The sequence below is a fragment of the Zootoca vivipara genome, chromosome 2 (genome assembly GCF_963506605.1).
Source record: "Zootoca vivipara chromosome 2, rZooViv1.1, whole genome shotgun sequence".
NCBI lineage: Eukaryota > Metazoa > Chordata > Lepidosauria > Squamata > Lacertidae > Zootoca > Zootoca vivipara.
In genome coordinates, this window is record NC_083277.1 from 2,515,639 (window position 1) to 2,535,810 (window position 20,172).

The window sequence follows — 20,172 nt, forward strand, 5'->3', positions numbered from 1 at the left end:
AACTGACACAGGCAAAGCCACAAAGGCATTTCCAGAGAGACAGATTCTGCCCGGGTGCAGCTATTTCTGAAGAGCAGACAATAACTTGACTTAAAAACTCTTGGTTCTATACTTTCAAATTGCCTTTATCAAGCACTGTTTGTGTTTCTGTTGGCATAGAAACGAGAAAATGCCTACATGAGGCCATTATCACATGCATCTTGATATTCTATAGATGACACAAAACTTTAGCTAAGTTCTCTTTATGTCCGAGACTGACAACTTTACTTTTCCTGAGACCACTCATCTCCTTTCTGACAATCTAAAATCAATATCCATGGCAAGTCAAAAACAAAAACTTCAGTCATGTCCTTCCATGTTCTTAGTTTTCTCCTGGCCTTGCATTTTTGACCCTCATCAAGAGTCATCTGCCCAAACTATCTGCCTTCTCATAAACTATTTGTAAATGTGTATCAACTTTTTTATATACTGGCTGAGACCCTACCTGCCCGCAGAGTGTCTCCCCAGAGTGGTGCATGCCCAGGTTATCTCCCGCTTTGGCTACTACAATGTGCTTTACGTGAGGCTACCCTTGGAAACTGCAACTAATCCACATTGTACCAGCCAAACTGATGACTGGGAGTGGCCACCGAGACCTTATAACATTGGTCCTAAAGGATCTTCACTGGCTCCCAGTACGTTTCTGACCATGAATCAAAGTGTTGGTGCTGACCTTGAAAGCCCTAAACAGCCTTGACCTGAAGGAGTGTCTCCACCCCCATCGCAACACCTGGAACACCCTCCCCCTCGGATGTCAAGCAGATAAAGAACTAAATAACTTTTAGAAGACATCTGATAGCAACTTTGGGGGAGTTTCATGTTTTATAATGTTTCTATATGTACTGTAAGCTAGAGAAATAAATATTTTATTAGTAGTAGTAGTAGTAGTAGCACCAGTAGTAGCAGTATCATTCTTAAGCAGCTTATGAAATCCAGCTATGGGTAACACGCAGTTTAACTCCAGTTGAGATTCTGGCTGGGACTTCCACCTGTACAATTTTATGATATCCCTAGAGCTAAGGATCAAATGTCATGTTTAGTTTTTTCTTGTCAGGTGCTCCCTCATGTTCAACTCAGGCCTCAATATAATAATGTAGCATTTGGGAATGAAGATGCAGCCCAGAAGCCCAGCACTGGAGGCCAAGATAGAGAAGACCTGCACGGCTACCATGTATTTCCCCTTGGTGCTCAGGTAGGTGGGCACAAAGGACACCCAAACACTGCAGAAGACCAGCATGCTGAAGGTGATCAGCTTGGCTTCATTGAAGGCCCCAGGCAATTTCCTGGCCAGGAAAGCCACCGTGAAGCAGATGGCAGACAGGAAGCCCATGTAGCCAAGGGAACTGTAAAACAAGGCAACAGAGCCTTCGTTGCATTGGACAATGATCTCTCCAAGCTGGGAGCTCAGGTCAAAGTCTGGGAAAGGAGGAGAGATCCCCAGCCAGATGGTGCAGATGAAAACTTGCATACTGGAGCAGGAAATGACAATGGAGTGGGCCAAACTCTTCCCCAGCCATCTCCTCACCCTGTTCCCTGGCTTAGTAGCCAGGAAGGCCAGCACCACAGTGATGGTTTTTGCCAAGACAGAAGAGACAGCAACTGAGAAGATGATGCAGAAGGCTGTTTGTCGGAGAAGGCAGGTCACTTTCCTAGGCCTCCCAATGAAGAGGAAGGAGGACAAAAAGGAGAGCAGTAGAGAGATGAGGAGGATGTAGGAGAGGTCCCTGTTGTTGGCTTTGACTATTGGAGTTTCTTTGTATTTAAGGAAGATTCCTAACACAAAGCCTGTGGTTAAGGATAAGGAGAGAGCAAGAGAAGCCAGGAGGATCCCCAAACATTCTTCATAGGACAGGAAGGTCAATAACTTGGGGACACATTGATGTCTATCCTCATTTGGATGGTGATCGTCTGGACATTTGGTGCATTCATCAGCATCTGCAGAGAGGAAAACACACTTCAGTATCCGAACATCAGTCACACACCTAAAATTTGCTGACATCACTATTGCATTTGGTGATAAACATTTTGGCAACAGCACCCAGCTGCTGTTTTTCACCTCGAAAAGTTAAGATCCAGTGCAAAGGCCATAAAAAATTATGAACCCCTGGATTAGACAACTGCAGGTTAAAATAGGTTGACTCAGTATCAAGGCAGCTTCTTGTCATGTTTGAATATTGAGAAGCAGATGTGTTAAGCCCCACCTTTATTTATAATATATCGAAGCTAGAATAATAATTTCTAAAATTATTGTCTCCCTGCTTATTTAACTTATATGCAGAATTCATCATGCGAAAGGCTGGACTAGATGAATCCCAAGCAGGAATTAAGATTGCCGGAAGAAATATCAACAACCTCAGATATGCAGATGACACAACCTTGACGGCAGAAAGTGAGGAGGAATTAAAGAATATTTTAATGAGGGTGAAAGAAGAGAGCGCAAAATATGGTCTGAAGCTCAACATCAAAAAAACCAAGATCATGGCCACTGGTCCCATCATCTCCTGGCAAATAGAAGGGGAAGAAATGGAGGCAGTGAGGGATTTTACTTTCTTGGGCTCCTTGAACACTGCAAATGGTGACAGCAGTCACGAAATTAAAAGACGCCTGCTTCTTGGGAGAAAAGCAATGACAAACCTAGACAGCATCTTAAAAAGCAGAGATATCACCTTGCCGACAAAAGTCCGTATAGTTAAAGCTATGGTTTTCCCAGTAGTGATGTATGGAAGTGAGAGCTGGACCATAAAGAAGGCTGATCGCCGAAGAATTGATGCTTTTGAATTATGGTGCTGGAGGAGACTCTTGAGAGTCCCATGGACTGCAAGAAGATCAAACCTATCCATTCTGAAGGAAATCAGCCCTGAGTGCTCACTGGAAGGACAGATCGTGAAGCTGAGGCTCCAATACTTTGGCCACCTCATGAGAAGAGAAGACTCCCTGGAAAAGACCCTGATGTTGGGAAAGATTGAGGGCACTAGGAGGACGACAGAGGATGAGATGGTTGGACAGTGTTCTCGAAGCTACGAACATGAGTTTGACCAAACTGCGGGAGGCAGTGGAAGACAGGAGTGCCTGGCGTGCTCTGGTCCATGGAGTCATGAAGAGTCGGACACGACTAAACGACTAAACAACAAAATCACGTATTTCATTAGAATTCTATGATTCCTCCAAGCAACTCGGAGGAGTATAATTGTGTGGCACTGCCTCCATTCCTGAACTGCTAGGACCTCTCAAAAATCGTCAGGTGGTCTCTCTGGCCCTAGTGCTGACTGACTCTATGGCTGGACGACAACCCTCCTGAGACCACAGAGTTGGTGAACCCAATAAACCCTGGTTCTCTTGCCGACTTTCCCCTCACTCATCAAGATATTCCCCAGGACGAGATTACCTGACATGTACTCCCTGCAACATTGGAGGTGACCTTTGAATTCCTTTGAATATTAGTTGCTGGAGATCAAATGGGGAGTGTTCTTTCTATGCAGCAAGGCCTTTCTTATATCCTTGTGTTTTCTTTGGAGTTACTTTTTATGGATGGATGGATGGATTTGGACGACGTTCCACCTATCCATCAGTAAAACTGTACTGGTGATATAGTAGAAGGCGAAACCATAAGACAAAATTCTGTAGAGGTGCTACCATAATTAAATCCTAAAAAATTCTACAAGTCTCAGCAGACTTCCGGGTGCTGTGGGGATATTACAGGCTGGCAATAGGGGAACCCTCCTTGAAGATGGCATTTCATTCATGGGGTGGCATTTCCAGTGCTATTTTCTAGAAAAAGAGGTGCCTCTCAGGGAATGGTCTGGATCATAGGATTAGGGAATGCATTCTCAGGCAGATCAGCTCCTCTCTGAAGGGGGAGAGACACAGACAACGACGAGCAGATTATACAAGAGTTACCTAGCTATGAGATAATGGAAAGAGAAACAGAAGAGAGGGAACAGCCAGCAAGGGCGTAATCAGAGAATGTGGGGGACCCTCCCTCCCCAGATACTAGGTGGTTCATCTGTATTAGAGAACAAAGAATGCAGAGAGGAGGAGGAACTTCCCATTGGCGCCAGGATGTTGCTGGGGGTAGAAGGGGGAGAATTTAGAGTAGACAGCTGCTCTCCTTGTGGAGGAATGTGGATATTTGCTTCCAACCAGATGACTGAAAAAAGGAGTATAAATTATAAACTGCTCATTAATTATTGTCTGTGAAGTTACTAAAGGGAGGGAAGGATTGTCCATGCCTGACATTGCCAGAATTCACTGTGAATGACTCCATTGTTCTCTTAGAATGCCAATGGTGCCCACCTGATAGATGACAGAACTGGCCATTACTAACATCTTGTTTGCACTGGCTCAAATATTTGCCCCATCCTCCCATCAAAGGCCATTTTCTCTGAGATCCTCTCCTACCTTCCTGAGGGGAGATGGTCCCTTCTGAGCAGGGAGCGCAATCATAGCAGCAGGGCGGCTTCCCTTCCTGAACTTTTCTGGAATATCCTGGGAGACAGCTTTCTGTGCATCTTGAACGAGGCACCGTCTAGGCATGAAGAGAAAATTGAGCACTAAGGAGAAAGTGATAGGTGCATTTATGCCTTGGGACACAGATAATAGAATTTTGGAAGGGTACCAGAGAAGAGATATTTGCTTCTGAAAACATCAGGTGACCCCAGGCCCTATTTTGGGGCAGTTACATTTTTGGGTTTTTTTGTTTTTTGCAGAGCTGCATGGCAGAGAAACCTTTTTCAGTGCTTCTTCTTCCCCACCCCCACAATTGGAAACAAACAGGAGCATGGCATAAACCATAATATGAACAGCAATAAAAAATCCTCCATCTGTTGCCATGACATCTGCCAACAGAGACATTGGTGTTGCTTCCAAAGACTGCACCTAGCGCAGAATTTGGTGCGCAGTTTGCTTGTGTGCCATTTCTCTATGCCCAAACAGATGTGAAATACCTTACTATACTCCAGCCTTACCCAATCTAGTGCCCTTCAGATATATATGGACAATGCTGGCTGGGGTGCATGGGAGTTGTAGTCCACAATATTTAGAGGGCACTAAGTTGGGGAAATGTGTTCTACTCTGCTTTGGAAATTCTATTTACTTTGAAATAATATACATGTTTACTCAAGAGCAGGTTCCATTAAACTCAGTGGGACTTAGCTCCAGGGAAGTCATAGTTAATAAAATGACACATCCATTTTCCCCTACCTTCTTAAATAGTTTGGCCCATACAATTGCTTCTGGGTTAATGGTGAACTTCAGATTTGAGGACTTTTGTCTCTCTATTCTCCCAATTTTCACTCTATCATGAGAGTTATTAGGAAACAGCACCCAATTCACTATATCAAAGTCAACGGCCAGTGCTCCATTCTCATCCAAGTACTGCCCATCAGTTGAAGTATTAGAGTAGAACTGGACTTCTTTCAAGAAATGATGAAACTAGAATGACAGGGGAACATCTAGCAATGAGTAAGCAAAGCTGAATTATGCAACATGATTTCATGTTCTCCCTGCATCCTAATCTTCTCTGAATTGCTGTTGTTTAGTTGTGTCCAACTCTTCATGACCCCCATGGACCAGAGCACGCCAGGCACTCCTGTCTTCCACTGCCTCCCACAGTTTGGTCAGACTCATGTTCGTAGCTTCGAGAACACTGACCAACCATCTCGCCCTCTGTCGTCCCCTTCTCCTTGTGTCCTCAATCTTTCCCAACATAATAAATAATAATAATAATAATAATATATTATTATTATTATTATTATTATTATTATTATTATTATTATTTATACCCCGCCCATCTGGCTGGGTTTCCTCAGCCACCCTGGGCGGCTTCCAACAGAAAAATAAACACAGTAATCTATTAAACATTAAAAGTCTCCCTGAACAGGGCTGCCTTCAGATGTCTTCTAAAAGTCTGGTAGTTGTTTTCCTCTGGTAGTTGTTTTCCATCTGTTGGGAGGGTGTTCCACAGGGCAGACGCCACCACTGAGAAGGCCCTCTGCCTAGTTCCCTGTAACTTGGCTTCTCGCAACGAGGGAACCGCCAGAAAGCCCTCGGTGCTGGACCTCAGTGTCTGGGCAGAATGATGGAGGTGGAGACGCTCCTTCAGGTATACTGGACCGAGGCCATTTAGGGCTTTAAAGGTCAGCACCAACACTTTGAATTGTGCTCGGAAACGTACTGGGTCTTTTCCAGGGAATCTTCTCTTCTCATGAGGTGACCAAAGTATTGGAGCCTCAGCTTCACGATCTGTCCTTCCAGGGAGCACTCAGGGCTGATTTCCTTAAGAATGGATAGGTTTGATCTTCTTGCAGTCCATGGGACTCTCAAGTGTCTCCTCCAGCACCATAATTCAAAAGCATCAATCCTTTGGCAATAAGAACCACTTTATCTCTCACCTGGAATCATGTGAACGTGCTAGATTGTTACCCAACCTCAATCTGATTCAGCATTTTTGGGATGACCAAAATCTGCATTATTACACTTTAAGCTGTACTGTATAGTGAAGGTGTCAACCGAAATTCCCTGTGGATAACATTCCACGAATTGGAAGTCACTGCAGAGAGGACTCGCTCTTGCGTTACCACTCTCTGGAGCTCTTGAGGAGGTGGCACACAAAAACGGGTCTCAAACTATGACCTCTGGGTCTGGGTAGGTTTATATGGATAAAGGTGGTCCTTGAGGTATTGTGGTCCTCAACCATTTAAGGCTTTATAGGTCAAAGCCTATGAATTGGGTCTGGAAACTAATTGGCAGCCAGTGTGGTTGGACCAGGATCGGTGTAATATGCTCAAAGAGTGTTGTCCCAATGAACAACATGATGGTCAAAGTCTGCATCTTCGGAAGTTTCTGAACTGTCTTCAGAGGCAGCCCAATGTAAATGCAGGTGTGTGGTTTTAATTTAAAAATCTTGCAAGAGTATTGCTGTCTAATATGATAGTGTCTACTCCTAGTGTGTTTATTACAGTTTATTACAGTTTGTAAAATGTCATCCCCAATATTCATATTAGATCTAGAACATGCTTAGAACTTTCTGGATTTCCAAACTATGCAGTGTAGGAGGCTGCTAAGAAGTAGCTAACTGTTGAATCAGAGCATTGGTCCAATGAGCGCCACATCTCTCTCTATATTTTGCTGGCTTTGAAGTCAGTTTGTAAATTGTTTCCTGCATTGAATGATACTGCTGTTTGCAGGAATATAGCCTGAATCTGTGGGCTAGACCTGTCATACAGTGATGGGCCAATTCTGTTGTGCTCCATCTGTAACTCATGTAGAATTCCTTTCCCCTGGGAACCTGGATGGGAGAAACTCTGGTGGATTTCTGCCAGCAGCTGAAAACAATGTCAATGGCCAATCAGTCAATGTAGACAATACTAACCAGTGTTCTGACACAGTGCAAGACAGATTCAGGTGATCCTATCATGTTGATTCCAGAGCAGGGACAACAAATTCCAGTTTGCAAAAGGAAAAGGACATACCTGCCATGACTGTAGCTTTTGAAGTTCCAAGCTGCCTCCTCCACCCACAATCAACATCCTCTTTGACCTGGATGAATATGCAGCATTTAAAGCTTGAGCCACAGTTTGGATACTCAAGTAATTCACATAGCTGTCTTGGGACTGGATTCTTTCAATCTCTTCCTGGGGCAACATCTTCACATTATCCTTCTCTCTGCATTTTGTCATACCCCTCACAGACAAGGCATGCTTTGAATATGAACAGTCAAATGCTTCTTCTGAATACCGTTGACTAGTCAATGACATTGGCCCATAGTAGTCCTTCTTCATTCTTTTTTTGGTCTTCATGACAAAGGACAAAGAGCCATGAGCATATTGGAAGCAGTGAATATCACATAAAAACATTTTGTTCTGAGGAACTGTGGTTATCCAGACTTTCCCCCCAGCCTGTATCCTTTCCAGTAAGGTCTGTACCTCTATGATTATGTAAAGTCCACTTTGAGAGTCTGCAAAGTAAACAAAGACATTGACTTGTCTCCAGATGGCAGGTGCTTCATGGGGTATCCATAGCCAAGTTTCTCGTAGTACTCTTTGTGTGAAGGCAACACAGATTTCCCTTTTGATCATCAGGGGTGTCAAAGTACTCAGGAACTTTTCTCCATTGTCATTGTCCGGAGCAAAGAGGCCGACCCACGTCCACCTGAAATGCAGGAGGAGTTGGACCATCCCCTGGTACTGCGTTTCTTGGTTTGGGACCATCCGGTAGACAAAAGGGGACTGGACTTTATCAGAAAGAACAAAGCCATAACTGAGCTGGTGAGGAAAGGGAAAGAGAATGATGGCTTGTATTTCAGGATTAAGACTGGATACTTCTACCATATGTGAAGGATGCTGTCAGATTTAGTGCAAACCTCACCGGGATTTTTTGGAAGTAAAACAGTATTTTTTTTTAAAAAAAAAATAAGCAAGATTCTTTAAAAATAATAATCAAGAATGTAAAACACTATAACCAAACTTAAATGAAAATGCCTGCTGCAAGAAAAGAATTGTTTCCAGTAGATCCTAGAAAGACAGTAGGAAAGGGGCCTGTCTGTCCTCAACTGCAAGGGAGTTCCATAATCCTTCATACCCTCCAACATCTGGGAGAAGAAAAGGCTAAAGAGTGAACCCGCCACAAATCCTAAGTCAGCTGAGTGGTGCTTTCTTTGCCTCCTTCCAGCAACTCCTGCAGCCAAGCTTGTGCCAAGTGCATTGCTCTGCTTTCCTTTGGAGCACAGCAGTGAGGCTGAGAGGGAGGTCTTGTCATCTGGGCAGCCCAGGACTTCCGAATCCACTGCCTAGGCTTGTGCACTGTGGACGTCACTTTGATACGGTCAACACAGCGGTTTGACTTCATCCCAGATACTCACTCCATTATCTTTCAAGACAGACTCAGACTAATGTCAACAACATCCCTGGCTGCCAAGAAAAACAATTATGTGGCTAATGTTCCCAGGTGTGTTTCACTTGGACCCATTGATTACCTGTGGGACCTTGTAGATGCCCAACATGCTTGCAATGTGTGTGGAGATGTCAAGTTCACTCTTTTCAAGAACAGCTAGCAGCCTTTTCTGCTTCCCACAGCTGTAGTTTGGAATATTGATTTTCCCACCAGCAAGCAGGTCTGTCATGGAGTCAGAAGTCAGTCTTCCCTTAGAATAGGTATCATAGATGCTGTAGCCCAGGGTGATGTTGGGTAAGAGCCTGGGGTTGTGATTAATATCCCAAACAGCAAGGGAGAAGGAAATAACGTGTGAGTTCTTCTTATCCACCCAGCTGTGAAATAAGTGTGTCACACAGTCATCCTCTATTCAGTGAAAATGAACGTCGATTATTTTTTGTATTAATCAAAGCAACTAGGAAAAGGGGCCAGGAGGTAGAGCAAAGTGAGACAGAGGTCTACACGTACCTGACTCTGCAGACATTTTGCAACGGATGAGGATAGAGGGAAGCACAGTTGACTTTTACAATTTGCAGTTGCATAGATTTTGTTTTGTGCATGGGGAAAATAATTGTGTTCCCATTTTATTTACTACAGAACACCTGCAACACAAAAACACCCTAAAGTACTTCTTACCCTTTAGGAAAACAGGTTATGCTTTGGAGAGAAGTACATGTCAAAACGAGGGCGCAGGTGGTGCTGTGGTCTAAACCACTGAGCCAAGGGCTTGCCGATCAGAAGGTCGGCGGTTTGAATCCCCGTGATGGGGTGAGCTCAGTCCCTGCTCCTGCCAACCTAGCAGTTGGAAAGCATGTCAAGTGCAAGTCGATAAATAGGTACTGCTCCGGCGGGAAGGTAAACGGCGTTTTGGTGTGCTGCTCTGGTTCGCCAGAAGCGGCTTAGTCATGCTGGCCACATGACCTGGAAGCTGTCTGCGAACAAACGCCGGCTCCCTTGGCCAGTAAACGAGATGAGTACTGCAATTCCAGAGTCGTTCGGGACTGGACCTAACAGTCCCTTTACCTTTACCTTTGCATGTCAAAACTACTACTAAAAATTAATTATAAAACGCTTTGAAAAATGGCTTTCCACCAAGTGAACAGACACAAAGAACTCTTTAAATAAATTAATGTAATGTAATGAACATTTTCAAAAAAAAATAGGGGAAGTGAACAACTGGCTTCGCAAATGGTGCAAACAGGAACGGTTTGGATTCCTAGATCACGGTCTGCAGTTTCTTGAAGATGGACTTCTGGCAAGTGATGGACTGCACCTCACAAAAGTTGGGAGGAATGTTTTTGCCACAAAACTCAAAAACCTCATCAGGAGGGCTTTAAACTGACTTATGTGGGGGAGGGAGACAGTGGTCCTGAAGGTAGGAGTCTATCAAATGCTGAAGATGATCATCCAAATGTCAAGGACCAAATGGAGCAAGCAGCATGCAGACCTAGTGGTGGGACGAAAATATCCTTAAATAAGAGACATGGGGGAATGATCAACGGTCTTCAATGTCTGTATACTAATGCACAGAGCATGGGAAATAAACAAGATGAACTTGAGCTCTTGGTACAGCAAACTAAATATGACATAATAGGCATCACTGAAACCTGGTGGGATGAGTCTCATGACTGGAATGTAGTAATAGAGGGATACAATCTATTTAAGAGAAATAGACCAAACAGGAAAGGAGGAGGAGTAGCTTTATATGTTAGGGATATGTATACCTGTGAAGAGATCCAGGATTTAAAACTTCAAAGCCAAATTGAGAGTATCTGGGTCAAAATTAAGGGAGAGAAAAACAACAGTGATCTCATTGTGGGAGTTTACTATAGATCCCCAAGCCAAACTGAGGACACAGATGATGCCTTCCTGGAACAGATGGCCAAGCATTCCAAAGGAAGTGAGATCGTAGTAATGGGGGATTTCAACTATCCTGATATTTGTTGGATGTCAAACTCAGCCAAGAGCATAAGGTCGAACAGATTCCTCACTGGCCTTGCAGACAACTTCATTGTCCAGAAAGTGGGAGAAGCAACAAGAGGATCAGCCATTTTAGATCTGGTCCTAACCAATAGTGATGACTTGGTTAGTGGGGTAGAAGTGGCAGGATCATTAGGTGGGAGTGACCATGCTCTTCTGGAGTTTATTATCCAGCGGAAAGGAGCAACCAAGCATACTAAGGTCCAAATTCTAGACTTTAAGAAAGCCGACTTCAGAAAACTTAGGGAAACGCTGGGTGAAATCCCATGGACAGTAATACTAAAAGGGAAGGGAGTTCATGATGGTTGGGAGTTTGTTAAAAGGGAGATATTAAAAGCACAACTTCAGGCAATACCAATGAGACGGAAACATGGAAGGTGCCTAAAGAAGCCAGGCTGGCTATCTAAAGAACTTTTGACTGAGTTAAGATTTAAAAGGGATATGTACAAAAAATGGAAAAGGGGGGAAATCTCCAGAGAGGAATTCAAACATATAGCCAGCACGTGTAGAGACAAAGTCAGAAAAGCTAAAGCACAGAATGAACTCAGGCTCGCCAGAGAGGTTAAAAGCAACAAAAAGGGCTTTTATGGATATGTCCGTAGCAAAAGGAAAAACAAGGAAACAGTGGGGTCACTCAGAGGAGAAGATGGTGAAATGCAAACAGGGGACAGAGAAAGGGCAGAACTCCTCAATGCCTTCTTTGCCTCAGTCTTCTCCAAGAAAGAAAACAACGCCCGACCTGAAGAATATGGAGCAGATGATTCAGCAGGGGAAACACAGCCCAGAATAAGTAAGGAGGTAGTACAAGAATACTTGGCTAGTTTAGATGTATTCAAGTCTCCAGGGCCAGATGAACTACATCCAAGAGTATTAAAAGAACTGGCAGAGGTGATTTCAGAACCACTGGCAATAATCTTTGAAAATTCCTGGAGAACAGGCGAAGTTCCAGCAGACTGGAGGAGGGCAAATGTTGTCCCTATTTTCAAAAAGGGGAAAAGAGAGGACCCAAACAATTACCGCCCAGTCAGCCTGACATCAATACCAGGAAAGATTCTAGAGCAGATCATTAAGCAAACAGTCTGTGAGCACCTAGAAAGAAACTCTGTGATCACTAAAAGTCAGCATGGGTTCCTGAAAAATAAGTCATGTCAGACTAATCTGATCTCATTTTTTGACAGAATTACAAGCCTGGTAGATGAAGGGAACGCTGTGGATGTAGCCTATCTTGATTTCAGCAAGGCCTTTGACAAGGTGCCCCATGATATTCTTGTAAAGAAGCTGGTAAAATGTGGGCTAGACAATGCTACCATTCAGTGGATTTGTAGCTGGATTACTGACCGAACCCAAAGGGTGCTCATCAATGGCTCCTCCTCATCCTGGAGAGTAGTGACTAGTGGGGTGCCACAGGGTTCTGTCTTGGGCCCAGTCTTGTTCAACATCTTTATCAATGACTTGGATGATGGGCTTGAGGGAATCCTGAGCAAGTTTGCAGATGACACCAAGTTGGGAGGGGTGGCTAACACCCCAGAGGACAGGATCACACTTCAGAATGACCTTAACAGATTAGACAACTGGGCCAAAGCAAACAAGATGAATTTTAACAAGGAGAAATGTAAAGTACTACACTTGGGCAAAAAAAATGAAAGGCACAAATACAGGATGGGAGACACCTGGCTTGAGAGCAGTACATGTGAAAAGGATCTAGGAGTTTTGGTTGACCACAAACTTGACATGAGTCAGCAGTGTGATGCAGCAGCTAAAAAAGCCAATGCAATTCTGGGCTGCATCAATAGGAGTATAGCATCTAGATCAAGGGAAGTAATAGTACCACTGTATTCTGCTCTGGTCAGACCTCACCTGGAGTATTGTGTCCAGTTCTGGGCACCACAGTTCAAGAAGGATACTGATAAGCTGGAACGTGTCCAGAAGAGGGCAACCAAAATGGTCAAAGGCCTGGAAACGATGCCTTATGAGGAACGGCTTAGGGAGCTGGGTATGTTTAGCCTGGAGAAGAGAAGGTTAAGGGGTGATATGATAACCATGTTCAAATATATAAAAGGATGTCATATAAAGGAGGGAGAAAGGTTGTTTTCTGCGGCTCCAGAGAAGCGGACACGGAGCAACGGATTCAAACTACAAGAAAGAAAATTCCACCTAAACATTAGGAAGAACTTCCTGACAGTAAGAGCTGTTCGGCAGTGGAATTTGCTGCCAAGGAGTGTGGTGGAGTCTCCTTCTTTGGAGGTCTTTAAGCAGAGGCTTGACAGCCATCTGTCAGGAATGCTTTGATGGTGTTTCCTGCTTGGCAGGGGGTTGGACTGGATGGCCCTTGTGGTCTCTTCCAACTCTATGATTCTATGATTCTATGAAAAACTCACCCCCCCCCTTTCCCCCAAGTCCAGCTGGGGAGGGGGCATGTATTTAATTCCTCCAGTCTCTGCCTTGAAGCTTTTTAAAAGGCTCCTGAGACATTGATCAGTTTCAAATCCTGCCATCCATGGGCCCATTTCCCTTCCCAAGCAGGAGGGAAACTGACGAGGGACTTTTTCATGCTTCAGGAAATTGGAAATGCGCCTCTTCCCTCCAGCATTGGGACAAAAATACCTCCCCAACTGCACCCCAAAATTTGGGAAACCCAACAAAGCAACCTCAGCTTGCCAGACTAGGATTTCTTAAAGGGGAGCTGGGGGGGCTCCCCCTTCCTTCTCATATCAGCCTATTTCTTACTAAGGAAACTCCGGAGGCCGATTTCCTTTGATATTGTCCATCTCTCACCCCCCACCCCATTTCGAAATCTCCTCCCTCTCTCCCAATCCAGAGGACTCTGTTCTTCAGCTCTGGGGATAAAAAAAGCCACACAGCAACCCCCCCCCCCGGTAAGGCAGTTTCCCCTGCACCAAGGCAGACTCCCTCCCCCCTCCATATATTCCCCTCTCCCCCCATGCAGGGATGCCAACTTGAATCAAATACTGGGGGCAGCCCTTTCAAATATCTTATGGGGTGGGGGGAAGACCCCTCGGGTCGCTCTGATTTGGCTCCTATGCTTTCATGATCCCGACTGAGGCAGGGGGCGGCAGATCAGGGTTCTGGGCTTCATCCTGCAATGCAAAGCTTTTCTGGGGGGAAAGGAGACACCCCTTGCAGCCGCTTGCAGATTGCCTCTCCTGGTTCCCAGAGGGAAAGGGGGGGGAGACCTTCCTTGCTTTCATGCCCCCCGTCCTCCCCTTTTTCCTGCTGCCCTGTTTGTAGATTCAGGGGGAGGGAAAGCAAATTCTTCTCTCTCCCTGCTCCCCAAATCACAGCCCCCCAATGTTGCACCTTTTTTCCTTCTCCTTTGCAGGTCTCCTTCTCTTCCGGGGATGTCCATGGAGACCCCACCCTCTCCAACATTGCCTCTAGCCCCCCCCAGCCCTCCTGCGTCACTTCCTGACTCTCTAGGAAGCGAGTTCATTGACCCAAGGGGTTGGGGGGAGGGGCAGGATATTATCCCCTCCGCAGATTCCTATAAGTGTAGTGGGAAGGGATTCCCGCCCCCCTCATGGAGCCCAGTGTCCCTCAGCCTTTTTCCGACCCCCCCCCTTTGCTGGTAGAAAGGTAGCTATTTAAATATCATGCTTGTAAATAGAGCATGTTTTATTTATGGTTTTATTTATAAATCCACTGTGTTAGTGGAAATTGGAAGGGGGTTGAGAGACCCCCCCCACACACACACACAATGAGGCAAAGACAGAGAGTCTCTGCTACACATTCCCAAATGTAACAGTTCACTGATAAATGTATCTTTGCACTGACTCCATGGGAAAACATTTAGAAATTCATATAAAGTCACTCCATTGGCAGATGTACACATATTCCAACGTTGTTCCAATTAGAAGGGGAAAGCCTACAAGAGGAGAAGCTTGGGATACGTCTAGAGGCAGCCCTAATCCCTTGATCCTGAGACCATGTACTGCCTGGGTGATAATCGCTGGCATCCTGGCACCTGAGTGCCAGGCAAGTAGTCACCCGGAGAACAATCCTAAACCCAAGTTCAGTGGGAAAACAGGAAAATGAAATACTTACCTTTAGGACCAATGTTATAAGGTCTCGGTGGTCACTCCCACCGAGTCACTGACTGGTACATTGGTGACTGGTACATCGGTGGTCACTGACTGGTACATTGTGCAATGCTAGGAGAAAACATACAATGGAACAACATGACTGAAGTTTTAGTTTTGGAAAGGACATGGACTTTGGTTTTAGATAGTCTGATAGGAGATGAGTGCTCTCAGGAAAATTAAAGTTGTCAGACTCGGACATAAAGAGAACTTGGCTAAAGTTTTGTGTCATCTATAGAATATCAGGATGCATGTGATAATGGCCTCATGTAGGCATTTTCTCATATCTATGCCAGCAATATCATAAACTGCTTGATAAGGGCAATTTGAAAGTATAGAACCAATTGTTTTTAAGTCAAGCGATTTTCTGCTCTTCAGAAATAATAGCTGCACCTATCTCCTTTTATGACATTATTCTTGGTGTCTTCCTGTATGGTCTTAATAACTGACAAGCCCATCACCTGTCTAGAATCTGTACGTTTGCTGCCTGCAGCCAGACATCTCAGTGTGATTATCCTCACACCATCAGAGGGGTGAGCCTAAATTAAAATCCTCCGGTTGCTTCAGTGAAGAGAAATTGAGGGGGATTAAGAGTGTAATTTTGTGTGACTGCAGTATAATCCCAAATTCTGGTGCCAAAAATAAATTCCTGATGTGAGTCTGTGCTCTGAGGAATCCTTGGCCTTCGTTCTGAATTACGAATTGGGAGAGTGCTGCAGAAATCACAGGCTTCCTTGGAGTATCTATTTGGCTGCTGTGAGAACAAGATGGTGGACTGTTGTTGTTTACAGGTAGGTAGCCGTGTTGGTCTGGATCGAAGTAAAATAAAAAAATTCCTTCAGTAGCACCTTAAAGACCAACTAAGTTTTTATTTTGGTATGAGCTTTCGTGTGCATGCACACTTCTTCAGATACAGTGAAATGGAAGTTTCCAGGCACTTATGTAGAGAAGGGGTGGGGAGGGGTGGGGATGGGGAGGGGGGATCACTCAGAAGGGTGGTGGAAATGGGTGATTGACTGACTGATAGCTGTTGATGACCGGAAACGACTGCAAATGGTTTTGCATGAAAAAGCAAGGGTGGAGATGGCTGAAGATCGCTTATCATGTATAATGAGATAAGAACCCGATATCTCTGTTCAAACCAGGTCCCTCCATGGTTTTGAGCTTGGTGATAAGTTGCAATTCAGCAACTTCTCTTTCCAGTCTATTTCTGAAATTCTTTTGTAGTAAGACAGCTACTTTGAGATCTTGTATAGAATGTCCTGGGAGATTGAAGTGTTCTCCTACTGGTTTTTCTGTCTTCTGGTTCCTGATGTCAGATTTATGTCCATTTATCCTTTGGCGTAGGGTTTGGCCTGTTTGTCCAATATAGAGAGCTGAAGGGCACTGTTGGCATTTGATGGCATACACAATGTTAGAGGATGAGCAATTAAATAGTCCTGAGATGGTATGTTGAATGTTGTTGGGGCCAGTAATGGTATTGTCTGGGTGTATGTGGCAGCAAAGTTGGCATCTGGGTTTATTGCAGGCTCTGGTACCAGTGTCCATGTTAAGTCTGGTGGTTGTATTATTGTGGGTGAGGAGTTGTTTAAGATTGGGTGGCTGTCTGTAGGCAATGAAAGGTCTTGTTGTTGTTTAGTCGTTTAGTCGTGTCCGACTCTTCGTGACCCCATGGACCATAGCACGCCATAGCACGCCAGGCACCCCTGTCTTCCACTGCCTCCCGCAGTTTGGTCAAACTCATGTTCGTAGCTTCGAGAACACTGTCTAGGCATCTCGTCCTCTGTCGTCCCCTTCTCCTAGTGCCCTCCATCTTTCCCAACATCAGGGTCTTTTCCAGGGAGTCTTCTCTTCTCATGAGGTGGCCAAAGTATTGGAGCCTCAGCTTCAGGATCTGTCCTTCCAGTGAGCACTCAGGGCTGATTTCCTTCAGAATGGATAGGTTTGATCCTCTTGAAGTCCATTGGACTCTCAAGAGTCTCCCCCAGCACCATAATTCAAGATGGTGGACTACATTAGCCTCAATTATCCTAACACATGTGCAGGGCTCATCTGATGCCCCTTTTGATGCCCCTCCCCATAGTCATCATTTTGCACTGTGCTCTGGTTAAGTTTCATCTTAACTAGCAGCTGCCATTTTTGCTTGCTTGGCACACCCGGTTTCCATCCTGCGTGTGCGCACTCCATACGGGCTGCCGCTCTCTCGCGTGCCCTCGGCCTCTCTACAGCTGGGGGGGGGAGGCAGGGGCCATCTTGTCACCCCCACCCCCAGTGTGGCAGCCGGGGCGGCCCACCCCCTCCGTCCCCACTTTGTACGTCCCTGAGCACAGTTGTTGATGGATGGAGTCCAAAAGGGACGCCCAATGTACAGATGGAGAAATGGCACCTAGTGGTCAGCAGCAAAACAAGCAGCTTAATGCAGAGCCAAACAACAATAAGGGAAGGGGAGAGATAGTGTCTCACTCCTCCCTTTAAAGGACCAGGGTGGTTAGCGTATGAATATTTGCAATAGGTGGTAATTTTTCCAAGGAATGTGAAATGGATCCAAGTCCAGGTTACTGGATCAGAAACACAAAGTTGACCTCCTCTTGCAATTGAGTCAATTGATATGCTTCGTTCCTCTGTTGGAGGTAGGAAAATAGCATGAAGGAAAAGTTCAACTCTCATCACCAGCTTGTGGGCTTCCCTTTGGGTCCCCTGGCTGGCCATTGTGAGAATAGGATGCTGAACTTTGTGGGCCCTTGGCCTGATCCAACCTCAAGGCTCTTCTGATGCCAACCATGTTTTGCCAACATCACCTTTACCCTTAATGATCCGTGGCAGCCTATTGAGTAAACATGTTTTCTCCTGCTCTGCACCTGCTCCTATAAAGTTTCAGGGGAGAACTTCCTTCCCTTAACAATCATCAGAACCACAGTGATCTATTTTTATTCATTTCTGAGTCCAAGTAGCCCCTCCCCTTGAATATTGCCTTTGGGACCGATAAGGTAAATATCACAATTAAGGGCAGAAGGAAGTTTTTTATTCCACTGTGCCTGAATGGTTGGATGTATAAAATATATATTGTGCCACAAATTCCTGGGGGCAAGACACAGAGCAGCTGAAGTGGGAAACTACCGGTACATCTGTGTGATGCTGCCTTCTAGATCAGAAATCTTGACTGACTGTCTTTCCAGGAAAGGGGAGGTCCTCAGCCTTGCCTGGAACAGGGAACAGACATTGCGCCCTCTCACCTTCCTGGTTCAAAATAGATGCTCCACCTCTGAACCATCACCCTTCAGCTCTGAGACACCTTCACTGCAATCTCTGATTTGCAAGAATTTGCGGCATATTATGAACAGCAGCTAGTATTGGGTAGAACAGCTACAAGGTGTAGATCCAGCATGATAACACTGCTTGTGTTCCTGCCTCTTGCAACCAACGGGATGCAGCTGAGGGCAAAATGCCCACTGAATCCAATCAAGGAACAAGTGTTGGCTGCAAATTTTTACTGGCGAGCAGACTATCTCATTAGTGGAGTCATATATCCAATATTCTTTCATGACCAATCTCCTTTCACCTTTTCCAGAACCCCTGCCAGCAGACTTGAGACGTAAGTAATGATGCATTGATGTTGTTCTGCTTCCAACCTACTTTCCATTTCCCATGATGCACTTGTTTTCTAATAAACTTAGAATCATAGAATCATAGAATCATAGAGTTGGAAGAGACCACAAGGGCCATCCAGTCCAACCCCCTGCCAAGCAGGAAACACCATCAAAGCATTCCTGACAGATGGCTGTCAAGCCTCTGCTTAAAGACCTCCAAAGAAGGAGACTCCACCACACTCCTTGGCAGCAAATTCCACTGCCGAACAGCTCTTACTGTCAGGAAGTTCTTCCTAATGTTTAGGTGGAATTTTCTTTCTTGTAGTTTGAATCCGTTGCTCCGTGTCCGCTTCTCTGGAGCAGCAGAAAACAACCTTTCTCCCTCCTTTATATGACATCCTTTTATATATTTGAACATGGTTATCATATCACCCCTTAACCTTCTCTTCTCCAGGCTAAACATACCCAGCTCCCTAAGCCGTTCCTCATAAGGCATCGTTTCCAGGCCTTTGACCATTTTGGTTGCCCTCTTCTGGACACGTTCCAGCTTATCAGTATCCTTCTTGAACTGTGGTGCCCAGAACTGGACACAATACTCCAGGTGAGGTCTGACCAGAGCAGAATACAGTGGTACTATTACTTCCCTTGATCTAGATGCTATACTCCTATTGATGCAGCCCAGAATTGCATTGGCTTTTTTAGCTGCTGCATCACACTGCTGACTCATGTCAAGTTTGTGGTCAACCAAAACTCCTAGATCCTTTTCACATGTACTGCTCTCAAGCCAGGTGTCTCCCATCCTGTATTTGTGCCTTTCATTTTTTTTGCCCAAGTGTAGTACTTTACATTTCTCCTTGTTAAAATTCATCTTGTTTGCTTTGGCCCAGTTGTCTAATCTGTTAAGGTCATTCTGAAGTGTGATCCTGTCCTCTGGGGTGTTAGCCACCCCTCCCAACTTGGTGTCATCTGCAAACTTGCTCAGGATTCCCTCAAGCCCATCATCCAAGTCATTGATAAAGATGTTGAACAAGACTGGGCCCAAGACAGAACCCTGTGGCACCCCACTAGTCACTACTCTCCAGGATGAGGAGGAGCCATTGATGAGCACCCTTTGGGTTCGGTCAGTAATCCAGCTACAAATCCACTGAATGGTAGCATTGTCTAGCCCACATTTTACCAGCTTCTTTACAAGAATATCATGGGGCACCTTGTCAAAGGCCTTGCTGAAATCAAGATAGGCTACATCCACAGCGTTCCCTTCATCTACCAGGCTTGTAATTCTGTCAAAAAATGAGATCAGATTAGTCTGACATGACTTATTTTTCAGGAACCCATGCTGACTTTTAGTGATCACAGAGTTTCTTTCTAGGTGCTCACAGACTGTTTGCTTAATGATCTGCTCTAGAATCTTTCCTGGTATTGATGTCAGGCTGACTGGGCGGTAATTGTTTGGGTCCTCTCTTTTCCCCTTTTTGAAAATAGGGACAACATTTGCCCTCCTCCAGTCTGCTGGAACTTCGCCTGTTCTCCAGGAATTTTCA

The 20,172-nt window shown here is 45.1% G+C and overlaps 1 protein-coding gene across 1 annotated transcript; it reads right to left on the reverse strand.

Annotated features, from left to right (window-relative positions):
• Nucleotides 1-1,075: 1,075 nt before the first annotated feature.
• Nucleotides 1,076-7,682, reverse strand: LOC132591785 (vomeronasal type-2 receptor 26-like). Its single transcript, XM_060272214.1, has 4 exons — nucleotides 7,509-7,682; nucleotides 5,362-5,469; nucleotides 4,438-4,564; nucleotides 1,076-1,974 (listed from the first exon to the last, which is right to left on the reverse strand). Exons 1-4 carry the CDS (start codon nucleotides 7,680-7,682, stop codon nucleotides 1,076-1,078), a joined length of 1,308 nt encoding a protein of 435 aa, XP_060128197.1.
• Between the last annotated feature and the right edge of the window lie 12,490 nt (nucleotides 7,683-20,172).

Bases quoted from the DNA above. Each gene is read 5' to 3' on its own strand.
- LOC132591785 (XM_060272214.1), bottom strand. From the start codon at position 7,682: ATGTTGCCCCAGGAAGAGATTGAAAGAATCCAGTCCCAAGACAGCTAT. The intron at 4,565-5,361 runs GTGCTGTTTCCT...CTTCATGCCTAG, and splicing joins ACTTTGATATAGTGAATTGG to ACGGTGCCTCGTTCAAGATG. The intron at 1,975-4,437 runs GTAGGAGAGGAT...TCCTCTCTGCAG, and splicing joins GACCATCTCCCCTCAGGAAG to ATGCTGATGAATGCACCAAA.